A 22,954-nucleotide genomic window follows, 5' to 3' on the forward strand; every position below is an offset into this window, starting at 1 on the left:
TCCCAAAATTTTTTTCCCATATTTTTTTTGTTTTCCAAAAAACTCAAGTGGAAAATTTTAATGTAAAGTGATCTTAGGTTAACAGTACTTCCAAGAAAGAGGAGGGGAAAGGCCAAGAAACAAAACACAACACAGCAAATAGAAAGCATGCAGGATGATAGAAATAAAACACATCAGGAGTCAAAATTAAGGCAAATGGCCTAAACCCTCCAGATAGAAGACAAAGATTTTCAGATGAATATTTTTAAATCCTATGTGCTATTTTCCAAGAGATACCTTTAAAATGGTGTGAGTAGGGACTTCATCATCTTTGGTTCCTAGGAACAAAAACTACAATACAGTCTTCAAGGGCAAAATCACTAGTCATGTGAGTGCCATCCAGGTCTGTAAGTTGGGTTTGCTTCTGAATGCTGAGTGTATCTATTAAAGACAGCTGTCTGCAGTTTTGTGCCAGATGATTTGTTCTTCAATGCAGTGTTAGTATGGAAAACATGAAGAAAGGACCAATATCCAGGTTGGGCAGATGAGATATGTAGAGCACACTGATATCACCAAACCATGTCTGGAAAATGGGCCATATAAACCTGACCTCCAACTCTGTTATGAAACTTCTATAACTTGACATATGGAAGCTGAAGTTCCAAGCATTATACAAAGTGCCCAATTAAAAACAGATGTTACCACACGCATGGGTATGATCAAATGTCCTCAGGCTCAGGTTATAAACACAAACAGCCCAATAAATAACATGTTAATAGGCATGGATATGCTCAACCTCATGCTCAAGTTATAAACAGAGAGAGCATTCACAACAAAACTTTTACCCTAAAATCCTCATCAAATCTGGGCTCCAGGACACAAAAAGACAAGAAACTCGGCTAGTTGACTGGTCTTGGATATTTTTCATTCCTCTATGTCTCTGGCGGGAAATGTTGCATATATAACTATCAAAGACTGTTGAAGGGTTTGTTTTCACATTTGGGGAAAGAGCCAAGGAATTGCTAGAAACCTTTCAAATTTGTGGTCACGGTTTTCTCATTCAAAAAAAAAAAAATGAGTGTAAAGTGCCGCCATCTTGTGGTTACTTTATGTAATTTCCTTTCCTGAAGCTCTCCGTAGTTGACGGAATTTAAATGAATACATTTCATTTCTATTGGGCTCCGTTAGCGTTGCCCAGAGTAAAAACTCCTCTGGGTTAACTCACACCAAAATGACACAGTGAGCCAAAGGCTGGGCTAAACAAAAAAGGGATGGGTACTATAGAATATGATGCTTCCCAAAGGGCAAAGAGTCCAATCTACGCAAAGAAAAGGTCACAGGTGCCACATGGCTTTAAAGCTTTAGCCTGGAACATGATTGGGAAACCTGCAGTTCCCCCTCAGACCTGCTGGAAATGCAGGACATTTCTCAACTGCAACTTTTTGGGAAATCTGTCTTGCACATCACCTCCAAACTAATCTCCAATCAAACACTGCTTGACGAAAAGTCATTCTCATCCAAGCCAAGCCACTCATCCTGGCTTCATTCAAGGCTTCCTATGTTCTAGATCTTACATACTAGATCCTGTAGTCGTTTATCCAACTACTGACCAGGATGAATCTTACACCTCTAGCAGGCTTTCTGGCTTCTCCTTCCAACTCTCTTTCCAACCCCAAACTCTAAATGACCTACACAGTCCTCTATGACTACCTAAAATGTCTTCTAGCTGTGAAGTCTTGCTCAGGGACCCTGGCCCATCTGTCTTCCAGTCATTCTCCCAGACTACTATATTTTAACACTTGATACGTTCAATCTCCCAGGATTATAAAAATCTCTTAAATCAGAGATCATGGGTTAGGATTACCACTGTTTTTATTATTCTCCAGATGTCTGCAGAATCTGTAGTTTCTTGAATACCAAAAACTGAGCTGAGTCTTCATCTGTAAAAGAAAGATGTTGTATCACACAGTCTCCAAGGAGCCTGCTAGCTCAAAACTCACCTATTTTCTCAGGGGTCCAAAAAAGACCAGCTGAATTGAATTGCTTAGTTTGGGTTCTGAGAACATATGTAGCTTTGGGCAATGGGAGGCAAGAAAGACATCAGCCTTTATCACCAATCTAAACAACGCATGCGTCACAGAAGCAACCAAAATAGAAAATAGAATAAATTTGGGATTGAATTATAATGTAAATACTGCCTACCAACAATTGTATAATACAGCTAAAGCAGTACTTAGGGGGAAATGCAAATTTAAGAAGAAAAGCTTAGTGAGCCAAACAGCCATATTAAAAAATCAGAGGACAACAAAATAAAGCCAAACAAGTACCAAGAACGAAATACTAAAGAGCGAAATATTCAGAAGGTAAAAGGAAATGTTGCTGTGTTATTTATTGACAAAGGGGACAAAAACACAAGACAAAAGACCACCAACATTTGTTGAGTTCCTACTCCACGCCAGGTACACCTGTGTCAAACCTGGCCTACAGTGGGCATTCAATAAAATGTTTGTTGAAGAGATGACTGTATCTTCAATCTTTATTGAGTCAGGATTAAAACATATCAGTGGAGAAGAAATAAAAGCTTCATTAAATCAGGATTACAAAGTTCAGTGGAGAACAAATAAAAGCTCAAGAAGTCTAGGCGATTTTAACCTAAGGTCACATTCTAAGTAGCAGAGCTGGGGTCTGAACCCAGGTTTGCTGACTCTGATTTATATTTGGCACTGCTTCACAAATCATCCTGAAATATCGTGGCTTAAAACAATACATTATTTCTCACAATTCTGTGTGATGTGGGGGCTCAACTAGGTGGTTCTTCTGCTGGCCTTGTCTGGGGTTGCTCATGTGGCAACAGTCAGATGGTGGGGGGGCTGGAACACACACAATGGCTTTACCCATGTCTGTCTTCTTGACAGGGACAGCTGGAAGGCTGGGCTCCCTTGGGCTGCTGGGAAACCTGGACCTTTCCATGAAGTCTCAGGGCCTTTCCCTCTCTATGCAGTCTCTCCAGCAAAGTAGCTGAACTTCTGATAAGGCAACTCATGGCTCCAAGAATGCAAAAGGCTGAGGCCTGGAACTGGCACAAAATTACGTCTGCCACATTAGCTATAACGAGTCAGAAACCCAGTCCAGTTCACTGTAGAAAGGAACTACTCAAAGACCTGATACCAAGAGGCATGGAGCATTGGTGGTCATTTTTGCAGACTAGCTACCAAGCGTGATCCTGAGACACCAAGCCTTTATCTTCCCATTACTTCCTGCCATCATGAGCACCCCCACAAAGAGAACACGACTGTATACTCCACTTAGATTATTCTGTCAGTGGAAAGGAAGGTAGCCTGGAGAAGGGGAAACCAAAGGTTTAACGAAAGTCCACTTTGGTGGCGAAGACCTGACCCTAGGTAGAAGTGAACAAAGTAATACAGAGAAGGATGGTATAGTCTTTGACATCACATACTGCAGAGATGCCCTCTGGAGTCAGGATTACAAAGTATTGGTGGAAATAACTGAGTAAAGAGATAGAGGTGAGGAAGCCTAAGGAATATTTAGTGTTTACACCATGTCCCCATCTAGTCATAAGTGTCTGCCATCTCAGTAGTTGATGTGCACTTTTCTTCAGCCACTTCTCTAAGCTAGCAAACTGCTTCAGCACAGCCCCTTTATAATCAGAGGACTCAAATGTATCCAAAGTATGACTATGGTTAACTTTCAGGTCAGCAATTCTCAGGCTTTATTTATTTGATCCACACAAAAATGTTCATATAATTTATATACTATATTTGTATGTACATATGCACTTCTACATGTATACATGTGTATATGTATACATATACACACATGTACATTTGTTTAACTGTGACAAAAGTTTTACAAATCAATACCCCTTACTCTATGTGACATACTATCACTGCATCTTATTTTTTTAATGCTGGCCAAGAATGTCTAAATTCATGCTGCAATCCATTAACAGATTCTGATTTCTCCTTTGAAAACCCCTTCCTTTGCAGATAAGCATCTGTAACCTCACCAATAGTTAGGATTAAGCTGACAAATCAAAGACAGTAGGAACCCAGAGATCTCTGAAATAGAAGGGTTTATTGAGCTTTATAGATGTTAGCTAGAGAAAGCACTGAAGGGTCTCAAGAAAAGTAAGTTCTTTAAATTTACATTGGCTGTAAATAAAGGTGGGCTGGTGTTAGGGTTAGGTAAGGCAGAAATCAGGGAATAGGTAGTTAGTCCATAAAGGCTTATGGGTTGGTTGTTGATAATAGTCAGGCACTGCTCACCAGCAGGGATGTGGTGGTCCTGGGGACCTTCTAGATCATTGCTGAAATAACTTCACCTAAAAAAAATGGAGTTTCTGGTTAGCTACTGAAGAGGCTTTTGACTGATTACCTTCCCTCATCTCTCCCCCCATTCTAAGGCCCGTCATGTCACTTAATTTTAGGATATCTCAGAATTTTTCCTTATCAAAGTATAGAAATAATGAAGTAAATCAAATTTCCATTACGTTTTGAATCACTTATTTATAATAGTATTTATAATGTTAAGAGAATCTAACATACTGATTATGTAATTGATTTTGCAATTCCATTTTAAAATGTGGAGTAACTGATTCAGACTTACCATTTTAAGTGGATATATGTAACAGAAATCACATTTGCAAGCAATATTGAAATTATAAATTAAGATATTCCAACCATATTTTCAAGTTTAATGTACTGGGTCTTAAGAGTGAGCTCAGTACTTGGATTTTGTTCAAGTAATTGAATTGCTTAAGAATAGAATAAAACATAGATGCACTTTAGTTACGGGAATTAAAAATCCCCTAAAAATTATTTTTAAAAACTTGACAGCATATATACTTTAGGATAAACGGGTTTTTTATTTATTATTCAAGTATTAATTATTAAAGCAAGGGTAATTTCAAAATAGTCGTTTGGCTGCCCAAAGGTCGTCCTGGAGAAAGCAGCTCCAGTTCACTTGGAGGTACCAGGGCGAGCAACACGTGGCCTCGCGAAAGGAGCTGGGTTCTGCTAAAGCAAGGGGCCATGAAACCGACCAAAGAAGTCGTCTTTCTTTTCTACGCTATTCCCTGCCACCCTCATTTAAAATGAAAAAATTAACAAAGTACTATTCAAAAGAACGAAACGGGTTACGAGGACAATTTCCACTCGGTCTGCGCCAGCGCGCCTCACGCTCCGTTTTGTCCCCGGAGAGCGGGTGAGAGCACGCAGCCCACAGGGCTCCAGGGAGGGTCGTCGCCAAGTCGGAGGCGGGGACAAGGGGGTCCTGGAGGACGTGGGATGCAGGGAGGGGTGTGAGGCCCGCGGTCATCAGCGAAGCGGAAAGAGGGCTTAGCAACAGTTCCTGCTTGGAGATGGACGCCGCGGCCCACGCGAGGTCTCCAGCCCGGATTTTACCGGCTCTGCTGCCTGCAACTTATAAGATGGAAACACGAGGGTCTGGAATATTACCCTAAAAAGTGCTTTCCCAAACCGTTTTGCAGCCCGCAGGGGTGTCACGGTGGTGAGCGGCCCGGGTAACCGCGGTCACCCGCGCAGGCGCAAAGGCCAAAGAAGGCGTTCCGCCCGCGCTGCACCCCTTCCGGGCGATACCACCCTAGCGAGTCCCTCCGAGGGCCCGAGAAGGTATCGTCCCTGGCCTCTGATTGGCCCGCGGCGCGAGGGCGTGGCCTCCGGAGCCCGGTTCCGCGAGCCAGAGCCCGCTCGCCGCATTGCGAGCCGGGCCGGGAGCGGGCATCATGGTGAGGAGTGGCTGCTGTGTGCGGACAATGTGGAGGCCGCGGTTTGGGCCTCTCTTCTGGCCGGAACCGGGGCCTGCCCTGGGCGCTGGGCTAGGTGGACACGGGGGCCGCGCTAACGGTAGCGCCCCGGCTCCCGTTCCAGGTACTGCTGCACGTGCTCTTCGAGCATGCGGTCGGCTACGCGCTGCTGGCGCTGAAGGAGGTGGAGGAGATAAGCCTTCTACTGCCGCAGGTGGGTGAAAGCGGTGGGCTCGCCGGCCGCGCTGCAATCCTTCGGGCCGCTGGGTCCCCAGCATGCACCGCGCGCTCCCACGTGGCCGGCCGCTGGGGGTGCGCTGGGCCTCAAAGCCCGCGAACAGGAGGTCCTTACCTGCTTTGCTGATTAGAATCGCTTTAGGAATATTTGGAAGTAAACCTCCCTGACTCCACTCCCTACGAGGAAATAGAACTGGGATTTAGGGCCCACGATCGGCTCATTTTTAAAGGTTCAGTTGGGTGTTAATGTGCGTCTAGGGCTGAGACTCGCAGCTTTGTTGCGCCCTGGAGGCAAGAGCGAGGGAAGGAAACCACATCCTTTTTCTGTCGCCCCGCCCTCACCCAGGTAGAGGAGTGCGTGCTCAACCTGGGCAAGTTCCACAACATTGTTCGTCTCGTAGCCTTTTATCCCTTTGCCTCGTCCCAGGTTGCCTTGGAAAATGCCAACGCTGTGTCTGAAGGTAAGTCGGCCGCCACCATGAATTTTAGAGATGAGCCGAGAGAAAAGTTCCTGCTACTGTTGTACTCCTAGGGAACTTGTGATAGTATTTGCCTTTCTTTGGCTGATTTGTTCTAAATCTGATACATGCTGAGCCATATTTGACATGTACAGGATGTAACTTAAAATAGCTTTCACAGAGTTAAAGGTCTGAGGAATATGGCAATGTTCAGTGCAGAAAAACCTAGTTGGGAGTTTGGTCTCAAAAAGCAAAACGGATACTGAACACTTTGATCGTGCTCCGAGGTATGTTTTAAGCTTTCAGTTATGTATTTCACAATTGGTGCTGTTCGGCCTGAGTCTGTACCTCCTGTGGTGGATGCAAGCTTTGCAGTGATGACTTGAATCTGTCAATCCCCTGAGTGCAATCACTGATGTCTCCATGTCTCTGAGCAAAGCCTGAAACGGGCGGGACAGGCACGCCATCCCAGCATATTCTGCTGGACCAGTGTAAGAGCTGTCTGTCACTTAATCAGCAGTTGAAGGGACAGGATCCCTTTTCTGTTTAGGCCTCCTTCAGCATGTTAGTGGGAGCTCTGTTCTTTGCCCTGAGGTGTTGTTCATGAGGACCTCCGCCTGCTCTTGGAGACTCACCTGCCATCCAAAAAGAAGAAAGTACTCTTGGGAGTTGGGGACCCCAAGATTGGTGCTGCTATACAAGAGGAGTTAGGGTATAATTGCCAGACTGGAGGCGTGATAGCTGAGATCCTCAGAGGTGAGACCATCGATATATTAACATTTATGTCATTGGTAACATTTTGGGGGTGGTTCTGTAAACTTTTTAGGGTGCTTAAGTTTGCTTCTGGGGAAACCCTCCTACTTGACTGGTGCCCATAGGTGTAGGAGCTAGCTCAGAGCCCTTCCGAGCTCACAGTCTGTCTTTCCTCCAGGAGTTCGTCTGCACTTCCACAACCTGGTTAAGGGTCTGACTGATCTGTCTGCTTGTAAAGCCCAACTTGGGCTGGGACACAGCTATTCTCGTGCCAAAGTTAAGTTCAATGTGAACCGGGTAGACAATATGATTATCCAATCCATTAGCCTCCTGGACCAGCTGGATAAGGACATCAATACTTTCTCCATGCGTGTCAGGTAAAATGCAGGGTCAACCCCTGAAAAATGGGGTCTTTGGCCTATGGGTAGAACTGTGTGGGGTAGGGCTGGGCCTCCTGGTGCTTACCACAGGCTGTGTCCTTACACTGACTGTATAGAAAGAGGAGGCAGAGTAAACCTACCCCATATACACCTCAGCCCAGGCTCTTTGCCTTGTCTGTATTGTGAATGGGGGGACATGGCAATGAGGTTTGGGGTTGACTTTGTCCCATTTCCACCAGGCAAAAAGCAGGTGTGGCAAGGGCTGAGGTTGTAGCTTAATTTGAGACATGGCAGCAGGGCCAGGGAGTGATTGTGGCTCTTTGCAGGGAGTGGTATGGGTATCACTTTCCGGAACTAGTGAAGATCATCAATGACAATGCGACATACTGCCGCCTTGCTCAGTTCATTGGAAACCGGAGGGAGCTGAATGAAGAAAAACTGGAGGAGCTGGAAGAGCTGACAATGGATGGTGCCAAGGCTAAGGCTATTCTGGATGCGTCAAGGTCCTCCATGGGTCAGTACAGAGCCTAACAGCCAGAATAAGGACAGAACTCTGAATAGCTGGCTTTTGGATTCACACTTGCTATCCCTTAGGCATGGATATATCAGCCATCGATTTGATAAACATCGAGAGTTTCTCCAGTCGTGTGGTATCATTGTCAGAGTACCGCCAGAGTCTACACACTTACCTGCGATCCAAGATGAGCCAAGTAGCCCCCAGCCTGTCAGCCCTAATTGGGGAAGCGGTGTGTCATGGGGATGCAAAAATGGGCAGGGGTTTGCGGTAATGTGTTAGCACACATATCCATCCCGCAAAGTTTCCTCACCCACCATATCCTCCCTGGTTTACTGGATTTGTGGGGGCGAGGCAGGATCATGCAGTTGGTAGGTTGGCAATTCCAATCTCTGACTAATTCCTTGAATCTTTCTCTAGGTAGGTGCACGTCTGATTGCTCATGCTGGCAGCCTCACCAACCTGGCCAAGTACCCAGCGTCCACAGTACAGATCCTTGGGGCTGAAAAAGCACTGTTCAGGTACCAGTGAGGGCATCTGCCCACACTCAGGTGCCACTTCTGGTGCCCGCTGCTTGTTTGGGGATCACGGTGATGGCTGACCAGGGCTCCCGGACCTATACAGGCCTCTGCTATAGGGGTGATGGCCAGTCCTGGTGTCTGAGTGATTCCCAGGGCCCAGCAAAGGGACCAAGTTTCCAGGTCAGCGACATTGGATGTCTTCCCTCTGCCTCTGGGAGCTGTGGGTTGGCATGAGGTGGAACAGAGACCCAGTGGGCCCTGAGGCTCACACAGGAGGCTGGGAGAAGAGGGAAGGGAAGGAGCTGCATTGGCTAATAGGGTTGAGATTTCTGGTGTTCAACTCTTCAATGAATATTCTTCTCCCAGAGCCCTGAAGACAAGGGGTAACACCCCAAAATATGGACTTATTTTCCACTCCACCTTCATTGGCCGAGCAGCTGCCAAGAACAAAGGCCGCATCTCCCGATACCTGGCAAACAAATGCAGTATTGCCTCCCGAATTGATTGCTTCTCTGGTATGGGTGGGTGTGGTGGCAGTTGTGAGGAGAAGGGGCTGGGAGGGGAGGGCAAGGCTTGACTACCTTAGCAGCTTCTACAATGATGGCAGTATTTTTCGTCAACAGCAGTTCACCTAGTGAGTGTTGATACTTTGGGTCTGAGTGAAGCTGAGGATATGGGGAATACTGGGGTGGGGAGTAGTTTATCCCTTTAGGAGCTGATAGGCTTTGTTTACCCACACACACACATATCCAGAGGTTCCCACAAGTGTTTTTGGGGAGAAGCTTCGAGAACAAGTTGAGGAGCGGCTATCCTTTTATGAGACTGGAGAGATCCCACGAAAGAATTTGGACGTTATGAAGGAGGCAATGGTTCAGGTCAGTTGGCACTTTGCTAGGTCAGGGAGAAACATAGCTGGCTGTTGGAGGTGATGAGCTTATCTGAGCCTGACCTTGTGGAGTGGAGGCAAAAAACTGATTTAATGAGCCTGATCCAGTAAAGCCAGGAGGGAGGCCTGGAGAGCCAGATGTCTTCAGGACCTTTTCAGCACTTGTCTTTGGCCAGGCAGAGGAAGCGGCTGCTGACATAACTAGGAAACTGGAGAAACAGGAGAAGAAACGATTGAAGAAAGAAAAGAAACGGCTGGCTGCAATTGCCCTTGCATTTCCGGAAAACAGCAGTAGCACTCCAGAGGAGTGTGAGGTCAGTGGGCAAGTCGGCACTTGGCCCTCGAAGATCCTAGGCTGTAGGATTTTCAACCGCAGGAAAAGGGTGTGCTACCTCAAGCCAAGGTTTTGAGTCCAGGCTTTTGCTGAAATAAGAATCTGAAACATCTAAAACTACCTCTTGATTCTATAGGAAGGAGATGATAGGTGCTGAGAGAACTTGCTCAGGAACCCGGAGAGCTGAGCTGGTCATAGCACACCTGTTCCCTGTGCAAGTGTGCTCTGTCCTCGGCTGCCTCCCAGGAGTCCTCAGCCGGGGGTAGTGTGATTCCTGCCCCACTTATTCTCAGATGTGTCTGGAGATGGTAGCATTTCATTGGGCATGGGGGCTGGGAGGTCTCCCGTGCTGGGAGTGTACCATTGCTGTCACTCTCCCTAGGACTTTGACATGGTGCCCAGCTTGTCAGCGTTTCAGGGTCCCCTCTGGAACTTAGCATGGTGGTTCCATTGTGACCAGCAATGGTGGGTTTTTCTACAAACTATTCTAACAGGCTTAGGTTAGTACATTCTTCCTGTCTTCCAAGTGGGGGTCATGTTGGGGTGGAATACCAGCACTGCATCTGTGCAATTAAAAACCATCTCAGAAACACTGGGCAGTATTAATAGCATTTTTGCCAGTCTTTCTGCTCTACTTAATTGCTAGAATTCTTATGGGGTGTGTGTGGTGTTCATACAACAGATGACACCATTTTGTGTCCATTTCCTCCTTTCCCCCTTTAGGAGACAAGTGAAAGACCAAAAAAGAAGAAAAAGCAAAAGCCCCAGGAGGCTCCCCAGGAAAATGGAATGGAAGAGGTCCCATCTGTCTGTCTCTCCAAACCCAAGAAAAAGAAATCTTTTTCCAGGGAGGAGCTGGTTAGTTGTGATCTTGAAGAGACAGCTGGCAATGGGATTCTTCCCAAGAGGAAGAAATCTCTCTCCAAAGAACCAGGTAGTGACCCTGAAGAGGCAGGAAATAAGAATGTCCCCAAGAAAAAGAGGAAGTTCTCTTCTAAAGAAGAGGCACTCAGCAGTGGACCTGAAGAGGCCACTGGCAGCAAGAGCATCTCAAAGAAAAAGAAAAAGTTGCAAAAACGATCCCAGGAAGCTTAGACTGGACATTTCCCTGGCTGGGCATAGCCAATGGTGACATTTCCACCCCACCCCCTATATTACAATAAAAACAAGTTCACAAGAGTTCAATATAATATATATTTATTGTCATTAATGTGGGTGTGGGTGTGACCTATGGGTGGGGTAGGGCATCAATGACAGCCTCAGTGAAGTCTTGGCAGGTGGCATAGCCACCCATGTCAGAAGTTCGAACCTGTGGGGGAGAATTTTCATCATCCCTGTGGTCTAGGCCTCGTCCCAAACCCACCATCACCACCTAATACATGATTCCCTAAGGAAGCCAGCCCCAGGATAACCTAGGCTCTGCCCAGGTGATTATGGTTTAGAGGTATTAAGGGCTCCTCTCTGGTCCACTGTACTGAAGGGAGGTGTAGGTAGTATGGTCCTTGTGAGGTTGGAGGGAATAAAGGGCTCTAGCCCCCATGGGGGTGCAGGTGGCCGATGACAGACTTGATGAAGTCGGTTGTGGTGCTGTAGCCGCCCATGTCTCGTGTCCGCACCTACAGCCACCACCGGCAATAGCCGTGGGGAAGAAGAGAAGAGAGCCCATGAAGGGGGGGTAGGACAGTATCATGGAAATGGAACCCAAGAAGGGGTGATGAGGCCAGAAAACAGATGCAATGCAGCAGAGATGCAAGGAAGTGGCCAGGTTTGGAAGAGCATAGGCCAGAGCCAGTCTACAGCCTGAGCAGAATAGAAGGCTGAGCATGAAGTGAGATGAATGCAGACCTGAAACAGGATGAGAATGCCTTGGAGAAAAGACAGACCAGGTGGGAGGAGAGCAGGGGAACACAGGTGAGAATGAGCTTCCAAGTGTGGAGGAGACCCCAGGCCTCATCCTGCCTGCTATCTCCCTCTGCTCCTCCGCCCCCATGTTCTTCCCCCAGATAGAAAGCAAGTTCTGCACTAAGATGGCCCATAAAAGCCAAAAGATGGAGCAGGAAAGAAGAAATAGCAGATAGGAACTAAGAGGCAAAGATCAAGAGAAAGGGGGTAAAGAACAGCCCTGAGAGACACAGGGAAAGATCAGAGAGCAGATGATCTGAGACCTGGAGGGTAAGGCCCCTATTCAGGCTCCCCAGAGAGTACCACCAAGGCCCTGAACCCCACAGCCCTTCTAAACTCACCTTGCCGACTTTGATCACCTTCTTCACTGCATCTGCAATCATGTTGGAGTGATACTCGAGACTGTCAATGTGGACAGGAAGAAACTGAGATTCCTCCTCCAGTGTCCAACTTCCCCACCAGTATTCCCCTTACAACACCTGGCCACCTCCCCTAGCCCACCACAACCTACTTGAGATGCCGCAACATGTTGGAAGCTGACAGCAGCATGGCTGTGGGGTTGGCAATATTCCTGCCCACCGCCTGGGCAAATGGGTGCCGGGCACCCTGTGGAGAGAGGCAGGCCAGAGTCACTGGCAGCAGACACTGCAAGGAGGCTCAGATCAGGCCAGACACTGAAAAGAGGCATGGTGGGTTGAGGGCCAGGAGGAGGCCAGGGTCACTTAGGAGGGGGATTCAAAGTGTGTGGCTATCAGGGGACCTGAAGCCAGAAGAGGGCACATGGAGAAAGCTGAGGGAACAGCGGATCTCACCATCTCAAACACTGCATACTCAGCACTGTAGCTCTCACCAGGGACCACACCAGCTCCCCCAACCAGGCCAGCAGCCAAATTGTCAATAATGTTCCCATACAGATTAGGCATCACCAGCACATCAAACTGGTAAGGATTCTGCACAAGCTGAGGGGTGAAAGGTAGGCATGAAGAAGAGAACTCCACTCCTTGCCCTCCTTCAGCCCTGAGAGTGGAGACATGGGAAGGCCTTACCTGCATGCAGCAGTTGTCTATGATCATCGTCTCAAACTTGATTTTGGGGTACAGTTCAGCAACTTCCTCACAGCACTGCAGGAACAACCCATCCCCAAGTTTCCTGTCCGAGGGCCAAAGGGAATAGATTCAGCCAAGAGGATGCTGGGAGCTACCTTCCCAGGAGCCTACCCCACGTGAAGCCATATCCCTCACATGATGTTGGCTTTGTGGACAGCCGTGACCTTGCCCCGACGCTTCTTAGTGGCATAGTCAAAGGCGAATTTTGCAATCCGCTGGGATTTGGTCCGAGTGACGATCTTCAAGCACTCAATCACACCCCTTGCACTCTGGGTTAAGGAGAGAGAGGCAGCTGGGTGCCTCTTCCCACCTTCACCCCTGCCCACCCGTTTCTAGGACCTCACCTCATGTTCCAGAGAGCTGTACTCCCCTTCCGTCTGCTCTCGAATGATCACCAGATCTAGGTTGTTGTGTCGAGTCATGTACCCAGGAAGCGACTTCACATGGACCACATTGGCAAACAAGTCCAACTTACGCCTGGGGGTGGGGCAAAGCCATCAGCACTGTGCCTGGTGCCCCAGGACCCATGACAGACCCAAGTCCCCCACCTACCTCAGCCGCATATCATAGGAGGCTAGCTCCCCCTTGTACTCCATTGGAGTGTGGATCTTTCCTGCATAAACAAAGTTACGGGACAGAAAAGGAGGGTGTCAGCACAGGCCAGGCCCAAGGGAACCCAGACTGGTGCACAATTCCCTCAGCGACATAATACAACCCAGCTCCCATCTCCCACTCCAACATCAGTGACCCTTAAATGGCTCAGGAGGCAACAGGTAAAGGCAACAATGCAGTTAAAAACAAATATTTTTTCCAGTTTTAGTCACGATATTTTTTAAGCTGAAACTTCAAAATGACCAAAAAAGAGGGCAGAGGATAATTTCATGTTATCAAAGACCCTATGTTTAACAGGTTGAGAAATGTGCTAAAGGCTCTGTGACTTCCTTGTTGTTTCTGTGTCTACCTATTTCCTATTTTTTCAACCAATATTCACATTATCGAATATCAAGTGTTTAGGCACTAGGGACATCTACCTAAAAACACAACACATAACTCCTGTCCTCAAGGGACAAACAATACATTGGGGAAAAAAGACAATGAAAGACATGATAAATACCATAGGAGAGGTATTAACAATGTATAAAGGAACACAGAGAGAAATTCCCTCTGACAGTATCAGAAGTGTCATAAAACAGTTGGCATGTTAGCCAGACATTAGGTTGAGCATAGTAGGTCATAGTGACACCCAAAATATGTCCACGCCCCAACCCCCAGACCTTGTAAATGTGACCTTACTTGGGAAAACAGTGTTTGCAGATATAATTAAGCTAAGGATCTTGAGATGAAATCATCTTGGATTAAGACGGGCCCTAAATCCAGTAACAAGTTCTTACACAAGAAATGAAGAGGAAAGAGGCACAAAGGAGAGAAAGCCATATGAAGACAAAGGCATGAATTGCAGTGAGGCATGTGCAAGCCAAGAAACACCAAGAACTCCAGGAGCCACAAGCAGCTAGAAGAGACAAGAAAGGATTTCCCCCTAAGCTTTCAGAGGGACTCCTACCAACATCTGTCAGAATTCTGGCCTCCAGACATGAGAGAATACATATTTTAAGCTACAAAGTTTGTGGCAATTTAAGGCAATACTAAGAAACTAATACAATGAGTAAGAAAAATTCTAAAATAGCATCAAAGGAAGAACATTTTGGGTCCAAGGAACAGCATGAGACAGGATAGTATATATACTTGAAAACTTAGCACGGTCTGGGGTGAGCAAAGCACAGAACAAGGGCTGTGGAAATGAAGGCAGAAAAGCTGAGAGTCAGAACTAGTTTCCCATGCTAAGGCTGTGCCTCGCAAAAAGTCATGCTGGTCTTTGCAAGGGATGTAGAAAATAGACCATAGGGGGCTGAACTGGAAGCCAAAAAAAATTCTAATGTGCAGATTAAAGTAGGGAAGCAAAAGGGAAGACAGAAGGAAAGAGTCAGCCAGAAGCATCATTCCAGAAACACAATTAGCAAGTCTTCAAGATATGCATTGTAGCCCCATGACAGACTCCGAAAGGTTGGCGACTTCCTGCACAGAGAACTCACATGATCTCTAGCCCCCTGGGCTCACAACAGGAAGGAACAAATGGCCATGAATCGGTGAGAGCACTTGCAAGTTAATGTATTAGTATGTGCAGAGAAGCTTAATGAACATGTGTGTGTTTGATTTTAAATGACATTATGGGCAAGGTAGTAAAGAGTCACACATACCAATGATGGCAACCTTATTCTCCTTCATGGAACTCAGCACCTGTTCCAGCTTTTCCTCAGATGCCATATTCTGCACCTCACTCAGGTGATGCTCCTGGAACTCCACCGGCACAGAAGCAGCCTTCAAAATCGGGTCCCAAAAATCGCGGGGTCAGGATGGAGTCAGTCCTTTTCAACCCACCCCCTTGTCCCTGCTGGCTGATTCCTGCAGGCCACTCACCTTGAACACCTCTTTGACAGCGTGCATCAGCTCGGGCCCCACGCCGTCTCCCGGCAGCATGGTTACGGGAAAGGCGCCCTCCACCCTTATATCCTCGGCCTGCAAACGGGACCATCAGAGCTACAGCTGGGGCGGCAGCGGGGATCCTGCGGGGAGTGGAGGGGTGGGGAAGAAGCCAGGGGAAAAAGGGACAGGGAGGTGCGCGAGATCAGAGCCGGATTTGCGCTTACCTGGCTCCGCGAGGAGGCGTGCGCCACCGCCGAAGTACACAAGCTCCTCCATGCCCCGCGGTTCGGGGCAGCAGCCAGCGCCTGCGACAGAGACACACAATCTTATGAGATAGAGGCTGGGACCTCACCCCCTCCCCCAGACCCGAATACTGCAGCAAGCCCGGTGCAAACCCGCCGCTGCCCCGTCCGCCCCCGGCCCCAAGCGCCCCGGGCCCTCACTCGGGTCAGCCAGCGGACACCGCTGAGAGCCGCCATGCTCAATGCAGGGAGTCGCATGGAAGTGACGCCATCAGCCGCGCGGCCCGGCACCCTGACTTCCGGCCCGTGGAAAGGCGCCGAGAGGGTCTCTGGCTTCCTCTGACCGACGTCCTGGCTCGCTGCTCTTCCTCCTCTTGCCTCCCACTTATACTCACCTCTTTCTCTGGAGGCTGACAGGACACGTAACCACTTAGTCTTTGTTTTATTGTCAGTAACCATATTTATGTTGAAACTTCAAAATAATGTCAATAGATTTCATGTTTATCACACGAGGACCTGAGTTTAATAACACGTTGAGAACAGTACTGGGGAATCTGCTGTTTCTTAATGTGTTTATACCTACGTGTTTGTTATTTTTTCAACTAATACTCGTTAACGTTGGTATGTCAGGCACTAAAAGCATTAATGAATACAAAAAGCCATGGGAGAAAGTGTGCGTTTGGTTTCACCTTCATTCTCCTAACCTGCCCAGTTACTCTCTACTAAACAATTTCACTCGTTGTTTTATCCTAGATGGCCTTGTTCTTTATTCTGTCAATTGTTTCCCAAATAATGTGTAGGAGACCTGAACTTCCCTGAGCAGGAACATAATTGGAAACAAATTACTTCAAACGTGTGACTAAAGGGGAATTTCATACTGATTTTTTTTAATTCCAGTCACATGCTGTTTACAGATGACATGCCTAAAACACAGGAGGGTTTGTCTAAACCAGTAGTAGTCTGGAAGTGTGGTTTTGGATCACCTATCTAAGAGGACCAAAGGCACTTGATAAAAATGCAGATTTATGTTCCACCCCAGATGTTCTGAGTCTGAATTTCAAGATAGGGGCCCCAGAAAATACATTTTTAACAGGCTCCCCCAGATGTTACACAATGAAAGTTAAAAACCACTAGCCAGGTTTCTTGTGATTTGCACACCTAATCCATTCAATAAGGGGCAGGATATCCTCACAGCCCAAGGGAGGGAATGCCATGGTTCTAATTTGGGGGACCAAACTCAGACTTTGTGCCTCTTTCTCTGCATTCATTTAAGTAGGTAAAGATTAGATACTAAATGTGTAAGAGCCTTGAGTAAGTGGAAAGTGTTAAGGCTGTTATAAATGTTATATTTTAATATTTATTAATGTATAGTATTTAAGGTAACATACTCCTCCATCTCAGGGTCAGACATCCCATGAAACAAATCAAAACCAGATGGCATCACCATCTTCTTCTCATAGACTTCCTAGTCCCAACTTCCACACTGCTGTTGCCACCCACCACCATTTGTCTCCTCCAAGTATCACTGTGGAGAAAGTGAAGGTTCCTATGGCCAGGATTCTCACCCGGCCCTGACTGGCTTGCTCACTACACACGTGTGGGCAATACGTTGTTAGAGCTCCACTCAGGGCTCTGGGCTGCATGGCTACAGGGCTGCAAGGCTGCAAGAAAGCAGACACTGGAGTGATGGCAGTGCCGAGGACAGAGACCGAGATGACTACAGGGGGCAGAGAAGCCCTGAGGCAGAAACCGGTGTGCTGCATGCAGACTCACTCTGAGTGGATGGGATTCTAATGATTGAAATGCCACCATGGGAATAAAGTTGGATATAAACCCTTTCACCCCAAGAACATTCTGTTGTCATTCCTCACTGAATCCATAGTGAACTTCTCTGGGGCTGAAACCCATTAGCAAGACAATCACTCTTTGTGTTGAAAGTAAAGGAGATTTACTCTTTTTAAAAACTATATTTTCTTTTATGTTAGGAAATTCAGGGTGGAAAAGAAGAGAGATGTGCCATCTTGATCCTTTCTCTCATACTTGTCTAATTTTCATCCCAGAAAATACTAATTTTCTTGAGAGTAACTGCAACATTATTTCCATCCTTAAATTCTACAAGAGCCCAGCCTGGCACTCAAACAATATCTGCTAACCAATATAATGCCATGCTGCTGTCAGCAAGGTGAAAGGGATTGATGAAGGGTACCAACCGATTTCAGCTGAGAGGAAATTCACTGTTTGAAGGCCATTATGCTCTTCCTGTGAGTTTAGCAAGCTCTCCGGGCCTTTGAGTTGCCTTGAAGGCGTCTTTCATTGATTCTGTCTGAGAATGGGGATGTTCAGTCAGGACCCTTAAAAAGTTCCTTAACTAGTTTCTTGGGCAGGGGAGAGAATTTATACCATCTTGCTCCTTTTAACTGTTATGGAGTATAAATGACTGTTCAGTAAGATGTTGGGTGAAATGAAGTCAGTTTTTGAAGCCTACAAATCCTCCAATACTGGAGTCCACAGGGCCTCTGTCTTGCCAATGGGTTTCAGCCCTGGGCAAGTTCACTACAGATTCAGTGTTACCAAAGAAATGACAGTAGAACATTTCTTCCCGGTGAAAGGGTTTATTACGCGGGTTTGTCTCCTAGCAGTTGGTCAAGCACTAGTATCTCTGCCTCCGCCCAGAGCACTGGGCCAAGCTCTCAGTATAGTGCAATAATAGCTTATTGCCTATGCATGTGGAAGCAGTAGCCTAGCAACAGGCCAGTTACATCATCAAGTGGTTTAAGTTCAGTGAGGATCCTGGCCATAGGAACCCTGACTTCCCCACAGCCTCAAGTGTCTACAAGTACAAATCAGTACCATAAACTTGGCTGGGGAAAATCCAAAAATCACATCTGTAGTCCCACTAAATTCGAACTGAAATTTAGCATTTCCTTTCATTGTGAATGTGGAGTGAAATGACAGTGCTCCCTGTAGTATCCTTGACTTTGTCACTAGTAGAAATTATATTGCATGCTGAATTTCAGTTAGGCCATGTATTGCCTAATTTCCCAGGCATCTCAGGCTCTTAGAGGCTCCATTTAGCCATGGACAGCCCTCCAGAGAAGGGGATAGTTGTGAGCAGTTAACAATCAACAACTGAAGTAGTTACAGGGACTGGATGCACCAGCTGGCAAAGAGGCTCTGGGCAAGGCGGCTGCTGACTGTGGCAGTGAGAATGAACATGGTGCACTGGAACACAGAAGAGCAGACATGTTTGAGGAGATGAGGAACAGTGAGGAGTATCAAGTCAGACTGGTGCAAGTTCCAGGGCTGAGTAAAATGGAGATGGATTCATGAGCAATATTAAGGACCCTGTTGGGATGGTGACCATGAATTTATTATGAATTCATCACAATTGTGTGTTATTTCATGGAGAAAGCCAACACTTGATGTAAGGAAAACAGAAGTTACCATGGCCAGGATCATCACCTGACCCTAATCTACTTGCCCACTGCACGTGTGCAATACTCACAGGTGCAGGCTTGTACACATGTTGGCAGTGAGCTATTACTGACTGAGTCACTATATAAAGAGCTCTGCTCAGTGCTCTGGGTGGAGGCAGAGACAAAGGAGGATTACAGGCCTGTAGACTGTTGGATGCAGGCGTAATTCTAGTGCTTGATCAACCACTAGGAGAATAAAGCCAATGCCCACTGTCTAACTCTCCACTCTGCCAGCCTTAGTGTGTCATCTGATACCCTTGTCCTTGGTTTCTCATACTCACTATATGGCTGTTGCAACTCTGGACATCACTTCTACAGTCAGAGCTGACAAGAGGGAGAAAGAACAGTTCCAACAATCATACGTCCTCCTTACCAGAAGTGTAAAAGCTGATCCAGAAACATTCTCAGCAGGTTTCCACTTACATATCATGGCCAGAACAAGGTCCATGACCACTCCTACTACAAGGTAGACTGGGAAGGAGGTTAGTCCTGATTAGCTTAAACTAATTCTTCACACCCTGACTGCACATTAGATTCACCTTGGGAGATTTTAAAACATACCTATGTCTGGACCCCACCACCAGAGGTTTTGATGTAATTTGTCTGGGGTGGGGTCCAGAAACTGGTGTTTAAAAGCTCCCTGGATGACTCCAAAAGTCAACCAGAGTTCAGAACCAGTGTCTTACACCAATTTGAGCTTCACCTGGGGTAAGGCATTTAGGATTAGATTCATGTGTGAATAACAATGCACAACATAACCACAGCTCAAACAAGAGGGGTTTATTTCTCACTCACATGGAAGTTCAGTGCTAGTTGGTTCAGGGCTGCACTGGCCATCCATGGTGTCAAATGTTCAGACTCGGTTATCTTGTTGGTCCACCTTGCAGTGCCTCCATTCCTATGTTCATTCAAGATCCCTAACAGTTATTCCAACTTCAGCCATCAAGTACAGGAAGGACAGGGAAGGAGAAGAGCAGAGGCCCACCCCTAGCCCTTTAATTACACTTCCTGGAAGTTACACACACCATTTCCACTCACATCCCAGGCAACCCAGAAATGTGTCAGTCTTTTTCTTCCAAGCTCCAGCTCTTGTTTCAGAACACTTCTTCTACCTTACACAATAAGCATATCCTCCAATATTTTTTCTAATGCTGTTATGGTTTTGTGTGTTTATAAGGTTCAAGTCATTCATTTATCTGAAATGTAGTTTTGTGAAAGGTGAAAGATAAATATCTAACTTCAATTTTTCCAAAAGGTGAGCTGATTGCCCCAGTATCATCTATTATCTTTTCCCCCAGATAAGAAATTCTACCTTTATCAAGTGCTTAATTCCCACGTATATATTAGGCCAGACCATGTGAAACTGCTGATACCTATCACCTAACTCAGCTTTGTTTTCTCAATTACACCAGTCAGTCATTATTGGATGTCATTATATTTGCTTATTGTCTGTGTCTCTTGAATGAAGTTCAGTGAAGGCTGGGATAATGTCATTTTTATCAACTGCTAGCTCATATGAATCTGCTAATTGAATGAATGAAATTTATCCTTGAGTCTGTTAAACTTTCTGTTGATAAAATTTTTAATGTTGAGCCATTCTTATGTATTAGAAAAGCCAGCTTAGTTATGAGATATTATTCTTTAAATATACTGCTCTATTTCATCTGTTAACATCTATTTAAGTCTTTTGCATCTGTCGTGCCAATGGGTTTCAGTCCCAGGCAATTCGCTATGGATTCGGTGTGACCAAAGAAATTGGCAGCAAAACGTTCTTTGGGGTGAAAGGGTTTATTACCCGGCTTGTTCTCCAGCGGTAGGTCAAGCCCTAGCATCTCTGCCTCCCCACAGAGCACTGGGCGGAGCTCTCTATATAGCTCAATAGTAGCTTATTGCCTAAAGGTGTGGAAGCGGCAGCCCAGCAACAGGCCAGTTACATCATCAGGTGGTTTAAGTTCAGTGAGGATCCTGGCCATAGGAACCCCAACTTCCCCCACACTCCACCCCTCCAGGATTCTCGCCTTACAATCTACATGCTTTCAATCTTCCACAATGGTCCCTGTGCAAGAAGGCTGGAGCACTGTAACCAGATTCCACAATAGCAACAGAGGATAACAACAACTTAGAGATAATAAAAATTAAGATACAGCAAGATTTTGATACAAAAATTATAATAATCCTCAAGCCAGAGGAGGTTCCTAATAACAAAAATTATAATAATCCTCAAGCCAGAGGAAGTTCCCAATCCACAAAGACTTTAGGGGCAATAGGACACATGTTTTAATGTCACCAACATAGGTAAATCTTGTCCATCAGGTAGGATGCATGCAAGAGAGTGGTCCTGTGAGATAGGACTGTAGCAGGAAGGGGGTCCCTTCCAGGTCTGGTATACCATACTTTTACTCCTTTCCCCATGGGGGTTACTGAAGGGCCTATATATAGTGCTACTGCAGGTGCATGCACTGGCCACAGTGATAAAACAAAACTCCCCAATAAGATGCTCCTACCTTCTGGCTGTTCAGGATATACTACTGTAAGCTTTGGCAGCCACTCTGCTGTTATTCCAGGAATACACAGGAGGACAGCTTCCAGGCCTTGTCCCCAAGGTGCCAGGAGAGCCAGCATCATTGATCCATGTGTCAAAAGGTCCAAGGCCACGTCCACTCAATGGAGTCTCCGGGGTTCAGTGCAGTTGGTGCTGGCAGCAAGATGTTATTCTGGTGGCCAAACCTCGGCTTCAGTGATTCTTCCTTGGTTTGTACTTGCAGTTGTATAGAGGAGGCAGCCATATGTGTTAACATGTCTGTGGGGCTCAGAGCTCCCTTTCGGGGTCTCTCATTCAAACACTGTAGCATGGTCCATAAGCGGACTGATCATCCCTGCAGACTATTGGTATCTGACTTTAGTCTGGGTTTTAACAAGCCATTGTGCCTCTCTATCATGCCTGCTGTGGTAGGATTGTATGGCACATGAAACTTCCACTTGATTCCCAGTTGTTGTACCCATTCTTGCAGTGTATGTCCTGTAAAATGGGTGCCTTGATCACTCTCAGTCACATGTGGTCGGCCATAGGCAGCAAAGAGACACTCCAGGCCTCTTTTGGTCATCTGCTGGTCTGCACAACGGGTAGGAAAAGCAACCATAAGTCCAGTATCTGTGTCCACACAAGTCTTTGTGTACTGATATCCTTCTGACACAGGTAGAGGTCCAATACAGTCTATCTGCCACCTGACAAGGGGTATAGGCCCCTTAGCTATTGTTCCATGTTGCTGTGGAACTTGGAGTAAGTCCCTTTTGGAGCAGACGACACACTCCTGCCAGGCTCTAACTTCTTTGAAGGTCAAAGGCAAGCCCCACTGAAGGGCTACAGCCCACATTGTCTTTTGCCCTGCATGCAACAAATGCTGATGTAGCCACTGGGCTACATCAGAGACAGGCTTTCCTTCTAACCAATGTATCTGGGCCAACTTATCTGCCTCATCATTTCCTGGGGATGCCAATGGCAAATGGCCTGTCACATGGTATACTGTAATTATTTTAGTCTGACCACAGGCCCATAAGTCTTGCCATAATTCTTGCCCCCAAAGGGGTCGGTGACCAACCAGCCAGTTGGCATGGTACCAGGTTGGTAGCCACAGGGTCAAGCACCGATAAACAGCCCAGTTGTCAGTGCAGAGAACTATAGGGGAGGGCTCCTTGCTGATCACAAGCCACACAGCCCGCAACTCTGCCTATTGGCTGCTCTTCCCCTCACCGTCTTCTATCCATATTGTCTCAGTCTTAGGATGGAAAGCTATGGCCCTCGATTTTGCGGGCTGCCCACGGCTGGAGCCATCTGTGTACCATGCATCTTCAGGTATAGGGGCTCTTCCCTCCTGACAGGGACTCTCTGCTACTAATGGT

General features: G+C 46.6%; 2 protein-coding genes, 1 long non-coding RNA gene and 5 other non-coding genes across 11 annotated transcripts; 6 read left to right on the forward strand and 2 right to left on the reverse strand.

Moving 5' to 3' along the window:
- Positions 1–4,057: 4,057 nt before the first annotated feature.
- On the reverse strand, positions 4,058–5,591 carry LOC108385327 (uncharacterized). The gene is made up of 2 exons (XR_001850260.3): positions 5,457–5,591; positions 4,058–4,321 (listed from the first exon to the last, which is right to left on the reverse strand). It is a non-coding gene; the product is annotated as an uncharacterized lncRNA (long non-coding RNA).
- Positions 5,592–5,630: 39 nt separating this feature from the next.
- On the forward strand, positions 5,631–11,026 carry NOP56 (NOP56 ribonucleoprotein). 2 transcript variants are annotated; one of them, XM_017642710.3, is made up of 12 exons: positions 5,631–5,746; positions 5,889–5,978; positions 6,348–6,462; positions 7,054–7,215; positions 7,391–7,589; positions 7,919–8,106; positions 8,187–8,338; positions 8,527–8,627; positions 8,994–9,142; positions 9,381–9,502; positions 9,690–9,827; positions 10,571–11,026. In XM_017642710.3, the coding sequence occupies exons 1-12, from the start codon at positions 5,744–5,746 to the stop codon at positions 10,940–10,942; spliced, it is 1,791 nt and encodes a 596-aa protein (XP_017498199.3). In that variant the 5' UTR covers positions 5,631–5,743; the 3' UTR covers positions 10,943–11,026. The 2 variants fall into 2 exon arrangements, with proteins under 2 accessions (XP_017498199.3, XP_017498200.3); XM_017642711.3 differs by having other exon boundaries at positions 6,429–6,462.
- LOC118972291 (small nucleolar RNA SNORD110) lies at positions 6,829–6,896 on the forward strand. Its single transcript, XR_005061192.1, has one exon. It is a non-coding gene; the product is annotated as a small nucleolar RNA SNORD110 (small nucleolar RNA).
- On the forward strand, positions 7,661–7,792 carry LOC118972289 (small nucleolar RNA SNORA51). The gene has a single exon (XR_005061190.2). It is a non-coding gene; the product is annotated as a small nucleolar RNA SNORA51 (small nucleolar RNA).
- Positions 8,690–8,775, forward strand: LOC118972290 (small nucleolar RNA SNORD86). Its single transcript, XR_005061191.1, has one exon. It is a non-coding gene; the product is annotated as a small nucleolar RNA SNORD86 (small nucleolar RNA).
- Positions 9,220–9,290, forward strand: LOC118972286 (small nucleolar RNA SNORD56). The gene has a single exon (XR_005061187.1). It is a non-coding gene; the product is annotated as a small nucleolar RNA SNORD56 (small nucleolar RNA).
- Positions 9,548–9,619, forward strand: LOC118972285 (small nucleolar RNA SNORD57). Its single transcript, XR_005061186.1, has one exon. It is a non-coding gene; the product is annotated as a small nucleolar RNA SNORD57 (small nucleolar RNA).
- A 1-nt stretch (position 11,027) lies between the features above and the next one.
- On the reverse strand, positions 11,028–15,929 carry IDH3B (isocitrate dehydrogenase (NAD(+)) 3 non-catalytic subunit beta). Of its 3 annotated transcripts, XR_001850259.3 has the most exons (13): positions 15,780–15,928; positions 15,561–15,641; positions 15,331–15,429; positions 15,111–15,231; positions 13,408–13,468; positions 13,200–13,332; positions 12,991–13,124; positions 12,796–12,898; positions 12,562–12,708; positions 12,261–12,355; positions 12,091–12,151; positions 11,260–11,463; positions 11,028–11,156 (listed from the first exon to the last, which is right to left on the reverse strand). XR_001850259.3 is itself a non-coding variant. In XM_017642713.3 (12 exons), the coding sequence occupies exons 1-12, from the start codon at positions 15,834–15,836 to the stop codon at positions 11,076–11,078; spliced, it is 1,173 nt and encodes a 390-aa protein (XP_017498202.1). In that variant the 5' UTR covers positions 15,837–15,929; the 3' UTR covers positions 11,028–11,075. The 3 variants fall into 3 exon arrangements, 2 of the variants coding, with proteins under 2 accessions (XP_017498202.1, XP_017498201.1); XM_017642713.3 differs by lacking the exon at positions 11,260–11,463 and having other exon boundaries at positions 15,780–15,929; XM_017642712.3 differs by having other exon boundaries at positions 11,028–11,463.
- Positions 15,930–22,954: the final 7,025 nt, after the last annotated feature.

Source organism: Manis javanica, chromosome 5 (genome assembly GCF_040802235.1).
Source record: "Manis javanica isolate MJ-LG chromosome 5, MJ_LKY, whole genome shotgun sequence".
Taxonomy (NCBI): Eukaryota; Metazoa; Chordata; class Mammalia; order Pholidota; family Manidae; genus Manis; species Manis javanica.